The sequence below is a fragment of the Etheostoma spectabile genome, chromosome 3, assembly GCF_008692095.1.
Source record: "Etheostoma spectabile isolate EspeVRDwgs_2016 chromosome 3, UIUC_Espe_1.0, whole genome shotgun sequence".
NCBI lineage: Eukaryota > Metazoa > Chordata > Actinopteri > Perciformes > Percidae > Etheostoma > Etheostoma spectabile.
In genome coordinates, this window is record NC_045735.1 from 20732237 (window position 1) to 20752362 (window position 20126).

Consider the following 20126-nt stretch of genomic DNA (forward strand, 5'->3'; position numbering starts at 1 on the left):
TCTGCAAATGAAAGGACTCCATGGGAGGTAATGTCATTCTTTTATGAGGCTACTATATTGACCTTGTAGGCTACTGCAAGGTCAATATTGTTTTTCACTAAAGACAAATCAAGAAATTATCCGTGCATTTATATGGGGCTAAGCTTTAGGAGCTCTCCATCTTTTCTCTCCTCTCTCGACTATTTTTGACTTGCTTTGAGATGGACGGGGACTGGACAGCTACAGTGAGTTGTTAAAACCTTTCTTTATAGTAAACTTTGTGTATACAAACAATGTTCTCAATGCTGCAGTTTATGTGTAGAGACCCTAAAACGTGGAGCAAAGTTTTATGTTGTGTTGAACCTTCTTAGTGTTTTAAAAGTGTTGATTTTGATGCAAGAGCCTAGCACTCACATTCAAAAGGCCATTTGACCCAAAAACTATAATCCGGTGAATCTTGAAAGTGACGCCTCCGTCGTAATTATGCTTTTAAACTAAAGTTTGACTCAGGTACATTCACAAAAATACCCTAGGTTGCATTTTGTTGAGAGTTATGCTTTAATGACAAAGTTTTTATTGATTTGTGTAAAAGCACTCCAAAAAAGCAATTTAGATTTATTTAGTACTCAGTTCAATACTTATCCTCTTCTGTTCAAAGCCCCTTAATGTTGCAATCCACATTTTCACACATTCATTTCATTGATTTACTTCACATGATCTGTTGTTGCAAAAGCCAGAAACGCGTATGATTACATAAAGCCCACATTCTCACTATTATTTCATTCTTTCAAAATGTTCCTTGCTTTGTCTTTATGAAAGTATACGCTGCAATGATCCAGCTCCGTAATTGTAATCAATGCTGTTTCATGGTATTTAGTTGACTGCAGTTCTTCAGTGTTGCTTATAAGAGGTTAGGTCTTACACCGATGTTTGGTGGCTCCACAGCATAAAAGCCTTTCAGAGCCCAGTGGTTCGATAGCTTGTTAGTATGCCTGACAGTTTCATGACAGAGCCTGAAATGCAAAAGAAGACACACTCACTCTTTTTTAGATGAGGCTGGTGGAAGACTCATATACAGTCTTTGCTGATGTAATGGTTATAACTCAGCCGGTCTCTGGATAAAATGTACTTTTAATCTTCCTCAACGTGTGTGGCTGATGGATGTTGGGGGAAGTCTCAGCTTACTGAGTGTCTCTGACTGCAATAATGCCGCAAGAGGAGCAGGCAAAGATCAGTTCAGTTCAACATTTGGAGGGGGGAGAGACGGAGAGAGACACATATATAATATAACTGCCCATCACAGATAATGATCATGAAAGAAATGCATCTCACCTTTAGTTCACCTAGATGAGCCCCAGTCTTGTCAGGATTGATGGCATCAGAAAGACGTGTTTGTACATTCAGAATTTCATGATCAGGCATACTCAGAGGATCAATCAGAACCTGGTAGGGGACAGCAGGATGTTTCCACGAGGAGGGGACGTGGACGCTCCAGCTCTCAGGCTGCCCAAAAGTCCCTGTGGACAAAGCATTTTCCTTTTCAGTGTTTTTCCAAATTGCACGGCATGGTGCTGAAGGAATGTGACAGAGTCAAAGCTGTGGCTTCTTAAAATGTCACAATGTCTGAATCCGTTTGAAATCATTTATCTGCAGTACACCCCGTAATTTAACAAACTGCTGTGAGAAAGGGTTGCCTACAGACACACAGGGACACTGGAGCTTTATTTTCAAAGTGTTGAAAAATAAAATGCCAAATTATTTTTTTAAAGAATATTTTTACAGCAGGTTATTGTACATAGGTACATAAAAACATCAATGGCATTTCCTTACATGCAACTATTTCTTAAAAAGGTGTTAAAATATCAAGATAGAAGCTCACTAACTTCTACAACAAAACAGATCATTACTGTACAAAGACAAATAATGTCATACACAAATTAAACTGATCTGCTTTCTGCCCAGTTATCTTGTAGAAGCTATGGATGCAGTATTTCAAAAAGCGGATGTCTCAAAATGGGATCACACTCTTCCCTTGATCATTAAAAAGCATTTAGAGAAGAGTTGTAGTGGATGTACGCCAAGGCTGGACTACCAACGAGGTCGATAACAGCTGATTTAAGGAATAGTTTAACATTTTGGGAAATACAAGAGATGGATGAGAAGATTGATACCACTCTCTGTAGGTTGTACATTAAAGGGGAATTTTTTAAAAATTTTTAGGTTCATTTACTTAACTGAACAGCTTCAGAGTCATTGGAATAGTTATATGACTTTTTGCAAGTTAAATGGTGGTCGTCTCGTTCCCCCCTAGCATCTGTGAGCGGAAAAACCACCCTTGCAACTTTAGGCCGGCAAGATAGCATGATATCAGAGCCCCTGATGTAACAAATTGCTTTACGGCACAGCACACATTCAGGAACCGTCTAGCTATAAGAACAAGGTAGCGATGGAGTTTTTCACACTGTTGTCATGGCTGAGCCAGCAAAAAAGACGCAGAAAGCTAGGAAAGCATTGTTGGTGGGACTGATAAAGAGGAAATGGCAGACTGACTGAGGGAGGAGTCAGACACGAGTAAATATCCCACCTGTGTTTTCAGAATGGCGACAACTTAAACAGAAGCCTGCAAATCTGATGCTGACCTGGTGTTACTGCTGTTGCACTTACTGTCTGTATCTTAAGTATCTTTGGGATAAACTGTGTTTAATCTTTGTATTCCTTGTTATTGTGACCTCAGGATGTTTGCTATTGTCTGTAAAGGTTTTTATTAGGATCGCTGTTACGGGCTTACTAGCTGTCTACCTCAGTAGGCATGGCTCCGTGCTTTGGCCGGCTTCTTTGAAAACAAATGCACATGACCAGAGGGAGAAGATGGAAGGGAGGGGGAGTCGCCAACAAGTTTTTTACAACAGTGTTGTCAAATATGTATTCCGAAGCTGTACGTTGAGCTCTATAGAGAAACCTGCAAGAAAACAACAAAGAAATTGCCAAAATTGCATAGCGCCTCTTTAAATATGAAGCTACAGCCAGCAAGTTTAGCTTGGCACAAACAGCTGGAGCAGTGGGACTTCCTGTTGAACTATACGGCTCGTGAAATCAAGAGGTTCACTGTGTCATCGGATCAGTGGTAATTATTTTAAATGTTTGTTTGTTGCTTACAATGTTATGGTATTTATGGTATCTAGGTCCTGCATCACCACCTGATTAAATGGCCTGGTTAAAAATCTTAATAATATACAGTCTATGATCTTAACACATTCACTAATTTATGTAATATTGCACTTACATTGTCCATATTCCTAACTTTATTTGTGTGAGTACCAAAATGTAACTGCCACACTGTAAACCTGGAGCCAGGAAGTATTGTAACATGAGTAATTGTTTACCAGCGCTTTAGGCAAAATATAAGTAAGCTGTAGTCTACTGTGTGCACTGTAGCCTACTCGATGGAGGTGGCAATGCAGAGTGGGAGGAAGGAGGTACCATTGGGGCCCCTTAGCTAATTTCTACCCTTAGTGGGTTAATCCAGCCATGTGTACCGTCACACTGAAAGGAACATGCCCACAAATAACAGCATTTCCACCTTTAGCACTGCACCATGCTCAAGATTAATGTGGTTTGCATGAACATTATTAATGTCTAGAAAGAAGGATTGACAGATGCAAAATGACACCAACCAATGAATTCTCCATGTGCACTCCAAAGGCGCACAGTGTAGTCAGCGGATGAGGTAAGCACCACTTGATCATTGTCAACAATCTGCAGGCTGGACCAGAATAAAGAGACATGAGATGAAATGAGAGAAGGCATTTCTGGCAGAACACTCTAAATCATCCACTCTGCTGATATGTCTGATGGCAGATGCACCCCAGGCAGCATCTCGCCTATACGGCTCGTCTGTTTAAGACCTTCCCACACACAGTTTCTACTATACTTTTTTGTCTGTACTGCAGCAGAAGGAAGTTCTGCTGCTCCTGCTGCCACGACACCTCAGACTGAGAAGGATTGGTTCCACTAAGGATGTACCCACGGGGACTTTCAAGTACCATGCAAAGCTAAAGGTTTAGCTCAAAGTCTAATTGTTTAATTTGACTGCAGTTGCCCAGCAATTTGAAACTTAAGACAAGATGCATATGTGACTGTTGTAAAACATGTTGTGTATTTTACATACCCAGTAATTCTGCTGGTGTGGGCACGCCAGAAGTGTTCAGCTGAATGAATGTGAAAAAACAATGTCATTTTGCAGTTCTGATGGCAGTATCTCATCATATATTCTTCTTATTTCAGTCAATGGAATGAAAATAATGTAGCTAACCTCTAGGTGATTTTTGTGCAGGGGCAAACTTCTCCATGTTGTAAACGTAGATGTAACCAATTCGGTCAGCAGCGTACAGCAGCATGTCCTTGTCTGTTTTAGCCAGTTTTGTAATCTTTTGTTGGTATCGAGACTGCAAAATGAATAATAAATAAATGGAAAAAAGAATGAAATGTTTAAGTGCTTTTCAGTCATAGCACTGACACGTTAACTATTTCTATTCATTATTTGGCTATGGCTGACTAACTGCTACGCTCCCTGCAGACAGATTTAATACATAGGTCCAGACTCCACTCCATTCAAAATACCATATGTCTGGCAAACAAATTGTAGAAACTGATCATCAAGGAACAAAAATACTTGAAAAGCACATGAAAGCACCTTGAAATGGTTAAGAGCAATTGTTGCTAGGTAACGAAATGCAAGTGGGTTATAATAGCAAAGCAAAAATGCTGTTTTAAGGTTTTTTGTGTCTTTGTGAAAAATATTAACACTTTATGTTCAATAGCCTCAAAACACAATTTTTGCTTTCTTACGGAGGATTTCAGCACATTTTACAGTAATTTAGCTTCATGCCCCCATGTTCACCCACCTCCTAATATTAAGAGTCCCTGCTTTGCATTGTGTAGCTGCAAGGAAGGTACCTGCCGGTTGTTAAAAAAAAACTAGAAAAAAGTAAACTGTGCACATTATACTGTTTAATCAGCCATTTTGAAGGTAAAAGTAAGAGCAGGGAAACTGAGAAACAAGAAATCTTGAGTTAAATATCTTACAGCTTTGAAGCTGCCCATAAATTTTCCTCCACTGAGCACGTTCCAGAGATTTATGCAACCTTAAAAAGAGAAAATACATAATTAACAGTGTATTGAAATACATTGTGAAAGGTTGTAAAATGCAATCATGCACTGTAATCAGTGCTGTTATTAACACTGACCCATGGCTCCAGACGACAGCAGAGCTGTAGCCGAGGAAAAGTGCTGTAACTTGGAGTTCTTTAGGAAAATGATGCTTGGAACACTTGTATCCAGTCCTGTGTAGCAGACAAAAAAAAAACCTCAAACAAATGCAATGTTCTGAACACATCAGAGGTTTTATTGACTATATTCGCCATTTGCGTTGCTTTCAAAATCACCTTCGACATTTTGGTGTTCAGCTAGCAGAGGGCTGACAAACCGACACTGTATACGTCCAGACACCACATTCCACACTATTATCTCTCCATCATAGCTGCTGGTGGCGATGAGAGATGGAGGGCACTGCGCCACACAAAGGATGTCATCCTTATGGCCATTTTTCTGAGGAAAGACAAAGATAAGAAGTTCAATAGTTCAACCACAGTAGTTTTATTTCCATTAGTTTCCAATGTATGAAAGATTATTGTCTTTGTTTGTACGTAAAAAAGATATAGTGTATTACACTTCCTATCACTTGTTTTAACAATGTTTTAACCACACATAGAAATGTGTTCAAAGCTTCAAAGATTACACTGGTAAGGAAAGTACAAAGTTTCAAAACCAAAAGAAATACTTCTTGGGAACCCTATTGGAAAAAAGCTAGCACTTCTAAAGCATACTAATTAACATATCTTGTTTCTTTGGTCTGTGCAAATAGGGAAGTGAAAGCGAAATAGCATATTTCCCACTATTTTAACCATACCAATTAAAGAAATGATCAAGGAGTTTGCACATCACACAGAATAAATAGGAAGAGGTATGCACCAAAACTTCAAGGAGATGTCTATAATAGAGCCAAGAAGTCTTATTCAACAATTGGGAGATTGGTGGGTGAACATTGTTTTGATTGTGTATGAATCTCAAAGAAGTTACATTGAAGTCTTGCTTTGTCTTACAGTACTCTGGCAAAGTGTGTCACACTTGTTGAATTGACTGTTTGGATCTCAAACGAGCCAAACATGACTCCTGCCACTGTATTTCACATTGAGACAAAGCAATCCATCTTGTGCTTTACAGCATGCGCTCCTTCACTGAACTCAACAGGAATAAGTTCCGCGGAGCCAACAAGAAACTGTGCTAGGGGCTGCATGATATATTGACTCAATATAGTTATCACAATATGACATTGTGCAATATTATATTGAAAGTGTTGCGATAATTATGCCCATTCCTATTGTTTCTAATTTGTCCTTTTCTGTAGACATGCTCTTTATTTATTGTTTTTCTACTGTACATGCGTGTGCATGCACTGTGTTGCGTTAAGTTAAGTCCTTTTCCATACGTTTAAAAATATCAAAATGAATCTGGATATCGCAATATTCATAATCAATATCGCAATATCACATTTTGTCAATATCGTTCAACTCTAAAATGTACACAAATCAGGAAAAGCAAATGGCAATTTTGACATAGGCACTGATTACTACTGTGCAATATATGCAAATATATGCAAAGACCAAGCAAAAATGTTTAGCTGAACTGCTGAATGTTTTAAAATATTAATGACATGCAACACAATACTGACCATCTGGAGAAAAATCACAGTGAACCCAAGGCTTGGTAGAAAGAGGAAAGACACTTAAATCTACAGAACAACCCATTGATCTTCCTCCTGCAGACCATTAATGAAAAACAATTCCAAGAGTGGCTCTGTAGATAATCAAAGGGGTCACGTTCCTGACTGGCCTCTGTAATGCATTATTTCTGCTCTGTTAATGGGCCTCTTTGGGGGTAAGTGTAACCTCCAGCCATAATGACAGAGATGGAAGGGAACTCAGCCACACTTCCTACAATGGATCATACAGCAATAGAATCAATTGTCCTCCTACAGCTCATGTAGAGAGAGAACTGCCATGCTGTCAGAAGAAGTCGCCCACTTTATACTGGTAAAATCAAATAAAGGAACTCTAGTCTGTGTGAAATTATTGAGGACTAAAGAGACAGTGTTGAGAGCATTAACCTGCATTCATTACCTATAATTAGCAAAAATTAAATGCTAACAATGCTAAACTAAGATGGGGAGTTTTGTAAACATTATACCAGCTAAACGTCAGCATGCTAATGCACATTAGCATTTAGCTCGAATTCCCCCTGCCTTAGTACCACCTCACAGAGCTTTTAGGATTGCTGGAGAGTCTTGCTTATTGATACAGTATAGTTGTTATATATATATTATAACATATAATTTAATATAGTAGTCTAAAGGTTGGGCATTCACATTAAATGAGTGTTTTCTTTCACAATTCACCAAATATAGATCCTCAATGATGAGAAATAGAATTCCTAAAGAATACCAATGGTGTCAGATATCTGACGTGCCTTGGATTACTAAACTGTGACATTTTAGATGATCTAATCATCTGCATTTCTTAAGGTGCTGTTAGTGGAAGATGTGTTGCTGCAGTGGACAAATGTTGTGCTTACCCTATAAGACACTGTGGTGGGAGTGCATAGGGCATTTGCTGGTATTGGGAAGTACTGGAGTTCATGCACCCATCCGATACCAAGTAATAAAGCCCTAAAGAAAATCTATGTTAAAGTAGTTTGTTTATGTTCTTTTTCGTTATAACTGACTGTCAAACTGGATAAAAAAAAGAAATTTCTGTGGCATTCATCGTTTGAGCCTTTAACTTGAGCCAGACCGACAACAAAGATAGAAATCATATCACATCCATACAGGGATAGTAGTCAACAGCTGTTAAAACATAATAAAATATATGACACACTGGTATCGGATCAGTACTCGGTATCGGCCGATACGCAAGTTCAGGTATCAGAATCAGTATCAGGGAGCAAAAAATGGTATCGGACCATCTCTAATAAAAAGCTTCTTTATATTTCAGCAAGAGCTCAGACTCTCTGGAGCAGAGCCTGCACAAACGACAGGTAAACTGACAGGCCAAAGCTTGGCTGCACTGGGATTAGACAAAGCAAAAAAACTTATCAAAACTTTGTGATGTGAGGGCATCACCAATGATGTGTTTAGGAGAAAACATTCTATATTAATCTATATAAATGAGTATATATACAGCATAGGTAAAAGAAGACAGCAAAAAAACTAAAACATTTCACAGTTTGTAATAGAAATTCTGAAACCTGAGAGAAATGGGACACGGGGAGAATAAAAGGGATGGGGTGACTTGCTTGAGTTAAAAAGAAAGAAATCTGCAAGCAATGCTTGACAGTAGGGCAGAGATCAGGGAGAGTTTGTTACCTATCTCTCTCTGAGATTTCTAGCAAATCAGCAAAATCAAATCTTTGGACCAAAGGCTACAGTGTCCTCCGTGTGTCTGTGTAATATGAACACACGACCAGCCGGTACGTCCTTATCTTTACAGACCTGAAGGTGCACCAACGGCTGAGGCAGAGCCAGACAGAACTGGCCAAGCACCTCTGTATGATGCACAATGATGAGTGTTTAAATGTGTACTGCAGAGTTTTTTTTAAATATTTTATACACTACTGGCTTGAGTAATGTTTTATTTGTGTTATCTGGATCCTTGTAATCACCGCTATCATATGGAGTAAAAAAGCACAATATTTGTCTCTGAAATGTAGTGGAGGGGAACTGCAAAGTGACATAAAATGGTAACTTTTAGGTAAAGCACCTGAAATACCTCAAAGTTGTACTTAAGTCAAAATACTTCATTACTTTCCAGAAAAATGCAAATTTTCTAAAAGTATTTTTATAAATAAAAATTCACAGTAGTAACCAAATGAGATGAATACAGTGGTATTTGAATAACTACAGAGCTCACTTGCCTGATGTATTTGTGATCATGCATTCCGTTCACAAACAAAAAAAACTAATTTATCCTTTTGTCACTTTAAACACAGAGAGCTGTGCTTTTTAGAAATGGAAAAATAACGATTGGATCTATCCAATGTTTCTACCGCTGTTATCTCATCTGCTTGGAATGAATGGCACAGGGGGAATCCTAACTCTCAGCCGGAGCCCACTGCACTACAGTGGCCTACCTTATTATTTTGGTTGGCCTGAACATCTATTCTCAAAGTTATTGTCAAGACAATTGTCTGTTCATTAATCACCAGATCATCCTGCCACGAAGGCTGCGGCCTCTGGACGTGATGAAGGTCCTCTGGTATGTCCTGACAAAATACAGATGCACAGTCAGACAACATCTCAATATCAATACATTTTGTAATGTTTGGAACAGAAACATTATTGGTAGAAAATCCTTGTAGCCCATTCAAATTCGTATTAACCAGACAATGACAAGAAGTGTCATGCAGCAAAAAATGTGCAGACTACTTTCTGGGTTTATAATGAAATTCAAAACAGGCTATATACAGCATGAAATATCAGTATGGATGTTTTGCTATTTCAGAATGGAGTTCAGCTGGTAATGACAATGGGGACAAATGCAAATGGTATGTGATATGATGGGGGGGGATGGAAGAATTGGAGAAATAATTGGAATGGGATTTCTGACACACAACTGACAAATAAAACCTAGAAGAACTCGTGTCTTTTGTACTCACTGGGTAAATGTCAATCATCCGGTCCCGGCCGACAGACATCACATAGCTTCAAACAAAAAATTGCACAAGCTCAACTTGAATTCAAATGTACACTGAGCCAAGAACACTTGGCAAATATCACATCATTACTCACACATTCCTGTGAACTTGCAGAAAGATGCAGTCACCCACTTCATGACATTCACCATCTACAGGAAAGATTGAAAGATTTTTACAATTATTAGATAGTATAGTATTTCCAACTTTTTGTTTTGAGGAAGTAATGAAGATATACAATACATACCCTTCTTTAGTGTCTTTAGGCACTGGCCATTGTTGAAGTTCCAGATCTTTAAACAGCCATCTCTTCCACCTGTGACAAGTCTGCAAACACAATAACATACATGAAGTAGTGGCTAAATATTATACTCACAAGCTGCTTCATGTTCTATACCTCCTCCCTTTGGGGTCAAAAGTCATGCATGTGATGGCAGAAAGGTTGTGTGTGCCTCCAAACTCGAAAACCTGACGCCCAGTGTCAAAATCCCAGACTTTTACAACCTGAAACAAGGAACATTTTGAGTTAATTGTACAGTTGTTACACATCAGATACATATGATTATGTTCCTGTTTTAACACAGGCTGGATTCATTATGTCAGTGGAAATGTGAAGTTGGGTCATCTGCGTGTGTGATGTTGTAAAGCACATATTTACTCACAGATCCCTCAGTGCAGCTGACAACCTGACGAAACTCCTCATTGTAGCCGCAGCACATTACAGTCTCATTATGTGAAACAGTCAGACGGCTGTGAAGTTGTGGCCTTACAGAGGCAAAAGAAAATAAAATCAATAAAAGGGAGATGAATAATAAACTGCTGCAGTCATTTCTGAAGAAACAAAAAACTTAGTTATTTTTACATTTTATTACATCTTTTGGGTGAAAATGAGAGGTTAATCCCTCAATAGCAAATCTTCAAAAGACTCAGCAGTCTTGTTATTTTAGAATTTCACAAACCATCATTCTTAAATTAGTTCAGTTGAGGAATATGTTTTCAAAATTTCTTCAGAGTACATTGGGTTATATGATGAATAAAGCACAAAGGCACGACAGCCAACCTTATCTTCAGGGAGAGCACAGCCATACAGTCTGCTGCAATGTAAAAGGATTTCAGAGCAGAGGAGTACGAGCATGCGGATATGTCGCCATGAATCCCGCTGGCTTTGGGGTCTGCTGTAAACAGGCAACACTGATCTTGAATATCCCAAACCTGAAATGGGAACAGTGAACAGCGATAGAAGAAGTATTTCACATAATTCACCTAAGCAGAAGCAATACCAAACTACTCCATTACAAGTAGAAGTACAGAAGCATTAGCAATAATGGGTACTTAGAAGTCTCAAATTACTAAACTTAGCATGCAAAATGGCTCCTGTCTGTGTTATATTATACTACGGCGTCATTATAAATAACCTATGTAAGCAGCATTCCAACATTGTAGCTGGTTGGGGTAGAGCTAATTTATTCTGTAGTTTAATCTTCAATTAAACATCAGATTTATAAACTGATTATACATGTCAGAGTGAAATTAACTAAAACTAAAGTACTGTAAAATGTGTCTCAAACTTTTACTGAAAACTTGTATAAATGCATTTTCACTACAGCTGGTTAAAATGTTCACAGTGGTGAATGCATAAACAATGTGAATTCTGTACTTCTTTGGTTCATTTAGAACAGCAATTCCCAAAAGTATGGTGTGCGCAACCCTTGAGGAGAGAGGAAAATGTAATGGTGTACAGTAATAACTATACCAATACTTTTTAGTGGCATTTTCCATGAAATAAAACCTAAAATTGTAAACTTTGCGTTATAAATTTTAAATTAAAAACTTACATTTTAATAAATGAATAAGTGTATCCAAAATGCACTTCAGTTCCTGCCAGTCAGCTTGTCTTTACATAATGTACATGTAGGGTAACATTGCTAGCTTTAACGTTACCTATGTCTATGCTTATTAGCTGAAATAGTTTATTTACGCAAATATGCACAACTGGCTAAAATCAGGGAAACGGTCAGGTGGGACATCTAAAGTTATAAATCATGAAAAAGGAGCTAGAAAGACAGAGACTGAGGAATTGGAGGAGAGAGAATGAGAGATGCGTTAGGCTGGAAGGACCGAGACCAGTAGAAGAAACTGAGTGGGAGACTGAGAAAGAGACAGCAAAGGAGGATCAGAGAGCACAGGCAAATCAAGAGGACATATGCTCATCCTCCAGGCAATTAGGGGAAAGAGGCAATGAGACTGGGCATCAGACTGGAAGAAAACAAAGGAAATATGATGAAACTTATTTGGGTCCAGGTTTCACTTAGACTGGCGATTCAGATTGCCCAAAGCCACAGTGTGTGGTGTGCAGGGAGGTTCTGGCTAACAGCTGTGTGAAGCCCTCTTATATATGTCGCCACCTGAATACAAAGCATGCAGTGTAAGTCAATGTAAGCCAATTAATTTAATTTGGCCATAAAAAGAAAAAATCAAAAAAGAATTGGGGGTGCATCAACCAGGTCAGGATGTAGAAAGGATTGCGTTGCCTAAAAAGTTTGGGAACTGCTGTTTTGGAACAAAATTGAGCCATGAATTACTTTCACGGTTCTGTCTATGGAGACAGAGAAGATCTGACTGTCCTCTGAGAAGATGCAGAGGTGGATGATGGGAGCAGAGTGTCCTTTCAAAATGCCAGTTGGGTTCCTGAAAAAATAAAAACAGAATCAAGAGGAGGAGGCCTTCATGTTAATTTGTCTTAAAGACAACTGACTTTTGGCTCCTCACCCTGAAAAATGTGGGTTCCACATGCGTATGAGTCGGTCCATGCCTCCAGTAACCAGCAAGCTGTGCTTCTGACAAAGGTCAAAGGTCTTGACACCTTTGTAAATGCTGAAAACGGTCTGGTCATGTGCTGCCCGGCGCTGTGGAGTCCAGCTCAGTTGGACCTTCTTGGTCTTACCTTCATAGCAGGCCTCCCTGATCTCACCCAGCTGCTGCTCAGCGTCTGTTAAAGGCAGCACACAGCCTCAAGAAGAAGAAAAAAAAAAACATTTTATTGCCAGGCCATGTGTGTGAGCATCGATCAAACCTGCTTCGTGGAGAAAGGGTAAGCAATTATCTGAACAAATGACAAAACTGGCAAGTGGACATGGCAAACCATGCACACATGCTGGTATTGATTGGTGAATTTGTGATATGAGTCATCATGAGTCATCCCCCACAGCTCTCCCACCAGGCTGAGTTATGTTCAATACCCAGTTTAATTAATGCACACTGTAGAGTTAAAGGACCAAATGCCTTTTTCATCATCATTTTCCACATTCATCCCTTTTTATTGGAGTCTTAAGTCAGTCACGGAGAATATGCAGATGTAAAAACAGACATAAGTTTGTGTTTTAGGTCTATTAATTTACCTATAACGAGGGAGGAAGGTTCTTCATTTGATGAGGAGACAACAGCTTGAAAACCTTGAAAATATTTTGCCTACAGTTAGAGAGAAGAGTTAGTTGCTTGCTTGTCTGTTTCAGGATTTAAAATGCCACACCATTGAACACAACTTGTAATACAACTTTTGCAGATATTGTTATATGTCATTTGGCTAAACTTAAATTAATTTCTTTGTAAGGGAAGTGGAAAGGTAAAATGTCACCTGTGTTACCCAGTCCTGATGAACCTTCCATCTGACAAATGTCACATTCGGGGAAAGCACTGCATTGTCAACTGCTATGTTGGGCATATTTTCAATCTTTGGTAATTTATTCCATAGTCTAGAAAAAGAAAGGTTGAGACGTGCAATCAGGCATGAAACTGTGTCATATTTTCTGAGACACAAAGCCTGTGCAATACATCTAATTTATTTGATTGGCGGGGCACATATAGTAAGCAAAGGTATAATTTTCACCACATTTGGAAGTCTCTGTTATAGTCGACTGCCTATCTGGCTTTCAGTAGTAGTTCAGAGTCCATAGACTATCTGCTATAACCAAAATAGTGCACAATCCCTACTGTGAAAGACACTCCATTTGTCAATCTCACATAATGTGTTCATGTGCTTTCATTGTGAATACATTCAAATGTGCCACATTAAATGAAAGAAGAGAAACACAAAATAGCTTTTTAAATGGAATTGGCCAGGATACTGGTACAATTCAATGATCTACCAATCAATGAAGTACTGACTCAGTGGAACAACTAATATACTGCATGACACATTCCCAAAGGTTTGTACAGTATAGCCTGGGAGAATTAAAAAATCCAATACATTTGCTTTAATAAAATTTAAAGAAATTTGAATTACACAGCTAAAATCTAATATGCAGCGGCATACATCTCTCAGTAATAGCTACTTAATAAATGCACAATATTCTTACTGAATTGGACACATTTTAGTACTCAATGTGATTGAAGGCAAACACATATCTCCTTATACTGCTCCAGAAATCTGCCTATCAAAGCTCAATATTTCATATTTTTGTGATTTAACCAATATATTGTTATATTTTCAAGAAAATATGAAAATTGAATTATGAACATTAGGGAATTCAACATTTGTATAAGGGTAATTGAATAACTGAAATAAGAGTGCATGTGTGTAGTAAGTATTTAGAAAAGCACAATTACCTGAGTGTATCTCCAACACAGGATATTAAAATGATAGTCACACATCCCTGAAAGAAGTAACCTCCGCCAGTATTAATCTGTTGGACTATAATTAATTATTCTTGTTTGAGAATTGGATCAGGTTAGGACAAAAGGACCTACCTCCATGTCTCCATACAGAACACAACATTTATCAGGGCCAGTGTAGCTATTGAGGGAAAAAACAAACCATTAATGTGACTCTTTGTGACATTTGGAACAAATGTTAACATGCAGTTATGTTGCTCACCCGTAGTCTAATGTCAAAGGCACAGTGTCTAGTGCATTGATCTGGCAATAAGGCTCCAGAGTGGAAAGCTCATAAAGTTGGATCTCTCTGTCCCTGCGAGATTATCAAGACACACACAATAAACAAAGCTAGAATAGTCTGGAACCTGCAGTAAGAGTAAGCTTAATCAATGTACGCGATAAATCCTAAGTCATTTTTGTTTACTGTATTACCCCGTTCCAATCATCAGCTTGTTGAACTCTTTCATCAGAGTAAAATCACTTGCCCACTTTGACTTCCGATTTGCAGGTCCTTGCTTCTGTGAGATAGGAACAAATCAATATGTCACAAACACTCGTTTTATAGGTAGAGGTAGATTTAATGCAATACAATTCTAGACTATAAAGAATATTTGTGAAGCTTCAGCTGTGAGATGCTAATAAATAGAGTATATAATATAGTATGCTTACTGAATACAGTGTATACTGTATATAATGATATATTTTGTCATCACTATACATACAAAAAAAACAACAATCATCTTAAACCTTCTATACATATGGACAATATTAAAAGCAAAGTTTGGCTCCAATGTTGTCCAAAAACTACATTGATGAGCTATGCTGTTGCACTATATATATGTTTAGATTTGTGTATTCAGGAGAAACCAGTGGGCTTGGGGCTTGACTGCCACAGACAGGGTATTGAAAGATTGAGTAATACACGTTGGTTTTGATCTGTATGTAAGATTTGTTAGTCTGGATGCAAAGTATAATTCCAGGATGAAATCCGAGATGTGGCTTATGCGCCAAATGTCAGGCTTTACCCCTCTCCTTCCGTTCTCTGTGTGTTGCCGTTCTCAAAATCTCTTTGCTATGGGTAACAACAACAACAACCTTTAAATAAGGTTTGACCATGTATCAGCTAATTTAAATAGCTCACATGGCTGTATTGTGTCAAGAGTTAACTTCAGTTAATTTTGTATGTTGCGTTTTCTTTTGCGAGGTGCAAATGTTCCACCAAAACAAGTTCCTGCCCGAGACCATTTTGCAGAGCAACCGTCGCTTGTGATTGTTTTGAAGAAACGCAAAACAACAAGCCAAAGCGGGTTTTTTTCTCCTATCCCAGAATGTATCTGTGGTGTAGCCAGACATTACTCCACATCACTGTGGAGATAGGTCTGGCAATGCTAGACTAGGGATTAGTTGACAATAAGAAAAATATAGAATGACACCAGACGTATCTTTAAAGTGTTCAGGTAAATGTACAAAAGTGAAAACGTACAAACATGGTTTTGGTCTTGAGTGGTTTAAGTTCAGGGCTCCAGTAGCAAACAACCCCGTCTTCTCGCACTGTCACGACGGTCTCATCATGGGTGGAGTGGATGTTGATGATGGGGATGCCATGACACAACGCCTTCATAGTGGCTGGCAGGGTGAAAGCCACCTGCTTACTGCGTCTTGCAGTTTCCTGCCTCTCTTTGTACTCCTGTATCATGTGTTTGCTGAAATCGCCCTGCGCCACATGAATTTGTGTTAAGTGGGTAATGTTCAGGCTGACTAGCTTGCATGTTGATAGTCACAAGATGTCATCATGGTTATATGTGCAAGGGCCTAGGTTTAGTTAAGTACAGGCAACACAAAAGGCTTCAAAAAAGAAAAGAAAAATGAAAGTGTGCACAGTAGATGATGACGTTATTGTCTACATTTTAACTATGCATATCAATCTACAAATTATCACAACATGCTTTTCAAATCAACAATAGTCAATAGTATAGTATAGAAATGGTGGAGACATCAGGGATCATGTTGGCGATAAGTGTTTACTTTTGATTGTCTTCTATATTTATAGATACATTCTATCAATCAAAAATAGAAATTTTATTTTTGCTGTAGCCTTTTATTAATTTACTAACCTTATTTAAAGTCAGATTTTTGTTTTGTATGAGACCTCATACTTCACTGTCTAATATTTCATATTTGATTGATGTTCAATTATTGTATAAAACTACTATTTTGATCATTTTGGCAGACATGTATCCCCTATCTCCATGGGAAAATACACCTTTGTGAGTGCAGTTGTAAAATTAACTCTGCAAATAAAAAAATAAAAAAACATATTCCAGTGTTACACCAGATAACTGGAAATATCTTTCAATCTCTTCTTTAAAATTTGCAAACCAGGACGTTATTTTTCAGCTTAACAATCCATAAAACCTGTTAAAATCGACTAGTTACCCAGCCAAAGAAAAAACACTGACAAGATCATTAAGTTAAGAGTCAAGAGTGAATGTAATGCAGACTATCACTTGGGAAACAATCTCCCTTGAGTCAATTCAAGACAAATGTGTTATTGCACAGTCAACTTTGCATTAGAAAAGCTGGTGAGTCCTAGTTACACTTGCTACAAATCCTTACTGCATTAAAGTTGTCAAAATAACCCTGACACATTTCATAGTGGCCTAACGTTTTTATTGCAAATTTCTGGTTTTAGCATGCATGAGAGGCATAACTAAAGAGCTGCATGCTCCATAGGAAACAAATATGAATTTCATCTCACCCATGAAATCCTTCCTTGGCCTGAATAATCAATCTTCTTAAATAACCCTTGAATCTGTGCATTGCTCTGTGAAATTCAAAAAACAAAAGAATAAAGAACAATGACATTTATTGTCAATTATTAGGGTAAGCTTGTTGACAACTGCAAAGAAGTGAGACACAGAGAATGCAGGGATGTGAGAATCTGAGAGAGAGGCAGTAAGATATAAAGAGAAATGTCACACTGTCTTACTGTCTTCGGCAAACCCAAACACTTCTTTACTACACGGCCAAAATTCTTCGCATCAATGGATCTCAAGCCACCCGCTTCAAAATCCTTAACAGGGAAAAATAGAATCAAATTTTCCAGAAATGAATAGTCAGACTGTCAGTGAGATTTAAAAAAAGATGTAGTTTATACAGTACCTCAAATGCTAGTTTCAGTTTCTGGAGGTTGTCGAGTGATATCGCCTCATCAATCTTATTGGAAAGGAAGAATGAGGACATTATATGATGATGACATGAGCCAATCCATATGACAGGTTGATAATGAATATTCTAAGAAAATAGCATAATAAATACCAGTGATAAAGTTTTACTGGCAAAAAATGCTCCTTCCAATTTTTTTCAGTCTACTCACCAGGCAGTTCACATAGTCTGAGTGCTAGAGAGGAGATATTAAGACTGTAATTATCAACACACATGATTAGGGCTCCACCTCTGAGTATTCATGACTATCTGTAAAGGTCACTGCAAGCCATCACCGGCTATGATATGTCTCTGAGATGCTTACTCAAGGCCTGATGACGGGCCATGCTCTCATGGTGTTAATGGCCCCTCTACAATTTGCCCCGGTTTCCTAGCAACAGGTCCTTGATCCATGACACTCTTCAAACCAGACTATCATTAATAAATAACAGGGATAAACAGCCTAATTCCTCACGGATGTAACTAGAGTCAAGGGTTCCCCGCGGTATCTCTGCTGAAATGCAGAGATAATTGTTTTATCAGTCAAAGAGATGGAAGTACTGAAAGTGTTCACATAACCTCGACTGCTTTCCAAATCCCTTCATTAGAACTGCATAACTTTGAACTCCTGAGCCTGTTCTTTTTAATCTGTCATGGCATATTGCTCATCACATTAAGCAGGAGTGTGACTGACATCTGCAACTGAAATTCCAGCCTCCTACATCATTCCTTCATTCCTGTCGGCTTGAAAGCTTTAATTTGAATATACAGGGGTCCTTTTAAGTAGTTGGCCCAGCACCTATATTTGTTTTGCTGTGGCCTGAAACATGGACATCCTGGCTGTGGGACAGATTGTCCTGCCCGATGCATTGTCATACTGCTAGGAAATTGATCATCAACATGATTTAAAATGTCACTTTTGATATTACCTTACATTTATTCTGCGGTTCACCTTGTGAGTGAGATATGCTTCAGTCGAGTTTAAGCACTTTGGAAAGAGGCTGTAAAATGGTAAGTGTACCAATGTAGCACTCTAGTGACACCTTGAGGCCAAAAGCAGCAACTTTGAGAACGAAGACTCAATAAGAAAGGATTCAAATCCATGGCAGTAAAATAAGCCGAATTTTCCAACTTTTCAGATGCAGAACTAGGTTGAAATATTTCACATTTACTTTCATGATTTCACATTTAAATATGTGTTGTGTACCTTGAGGCTGCTGAGTCTGAGAGTTAAGTCAATACTGCGTTGTCGTCTCATGATTTGAACCTCATCTCCAAGTGTGACAGAATGTCTCCGCCTGTTCTGTCTCAGCAGCTCTCGAACCAACCATTCAGGCTGTTGTTGTCTGTCCTCGCTGACACCCACTCGTCTGTGTGCTGAGAAGTCATCTGTGATTTTCTTACCCCGACAGCCTGGCCCAGAAGTGCTTCTCGTCCTGTCCTCTGCACTCCACAGTTCAGAGAGCATGCTGGAGGATTTGAGATGTTGTTTTGATTAAATGCATGCCCTGTTCCTTTAGTGCAGTTATTGATCATTACTATTACTTGGTGCAGGGTAGTCAACATGGTTACAGACTTTTTTGAGTGTAAACTACTTATCAATTTATTTCATCTCAGGAGTGTAGGTTCCAGGTTCCTGTACTACACGGCAACTGCTCCGTGTTGCCACGGATGGAACTCAAGCATCATGACAACAGTAAACATTATCTGAATATGACAGGGCAAGGCCTCAACCTATGGTCCCATTATCCCTTTTCCAGACATTACAACTCTTAAGCTAAAACTGGTATTAACAAAACTCAACAAAAACATGTGATTTTATACTGGTAATAAGGAGAAAAACAAAGCAGCAGATTACCTGGTCGCATGTTGGGTTTCTAATCTCCCTGAAACTGAAGAAGAGCGGGTCTTTTTGCCAAATGGCATCCTTGTTAGAGGCTGTATCTTAAAGAGTGATGTGATGTAAAAAGCAGAATTTGGCGCAGCACATTTCCTCAGACATCCAAACAGATGTTAATAAGACAGATCTCACATTAGTCTACCTGACACTCGCTCGAACATTACACCTGAGCAGAGCAGGTGGCCCCATGGTTACTAAGATACCAAGAGTGACAACTGTGGCTACACCAAAGACAGAAGGCTGCACTTACAAAGAGAGAAATATCTTTGTTAAAGCCATGTTCAATCTCGTTTAAAATAAACAATAAAATGCACAGTTTACATTATACTTTAATACATTAACCACATTTATAGATGACGTAGTCCATTCTGATCAATATTTCCCACCTGTCATAATGAGCTACCTTATTTTTAACTACATTTATAAAGTAAGGCATTCTGATAGATATTGCCTACCTGACAGAATGCTACCCTACTTGTAGCAATCTTCAGGTAATCATCGTTTATTCATCTCATTGATTTTGATGTATGTTACAGAGAAGTTTAATTATCACAACACTCAAGTTCCACGCAAATGACTGCAATCT

The 20126-nt window shown here is 38.5% G+C and overlaps 1 protein-coding gene across 1 annotated transcript; it reads right to left on the reverse strand.

Annotated features, from left to right (window-relative positions):
- Positions 1 to 72: 72 nt before the first annotated feature.
- Positions 73 to 19725, reverse strand: wdr95 (WD40 repeat domain 95). The gene is made up of 30 exons (XM_032509702.1): positions 19499 to 19725; positions 18821 to 19109; positions 17813 to 17836; positions 17599 to 17652; positions 17426 to 17509; positions 17195 to 17260; positions 15920 to 16150; positions 14869 to 14954; positions 14657 to 14749; positions 14530 to 14575; positions 14389 to 14435; positions 13418 to 13535; positions 13182 to 13251; positions 12553 to 12793; positions 12366 to 12471; positions 10844 to 10995; positions 10446 to 10548; positions 10181 to 10287; positions 10031 to 10110; positions 9881 to 9935; positions 9748 to 9793; positions 9295 to 9354; positions 5424 to 5586; positions 5226 to 5321; positions 5065 to 5123; positions 4292 to 4424; positions 4148 to 4187; positions 3654 to 3742; positions 1312 to 1496; positions 73 to 992 (listed from the first exon to the last, which is right to left on the reverse strand). Exons 1-30 carry the CDS (start codon positions 19564 to 19566, stop codon positions 981 to 983), a joined length of 3003 nt encoding a protein of 1000 aa, XP_032365593.1. The 5' UTR covers positions 19567 to 19725; the 3' UTR covers positions 73 to 980.
- Positions 19726 to 20126: the final 401 nt, after the last annotated feature.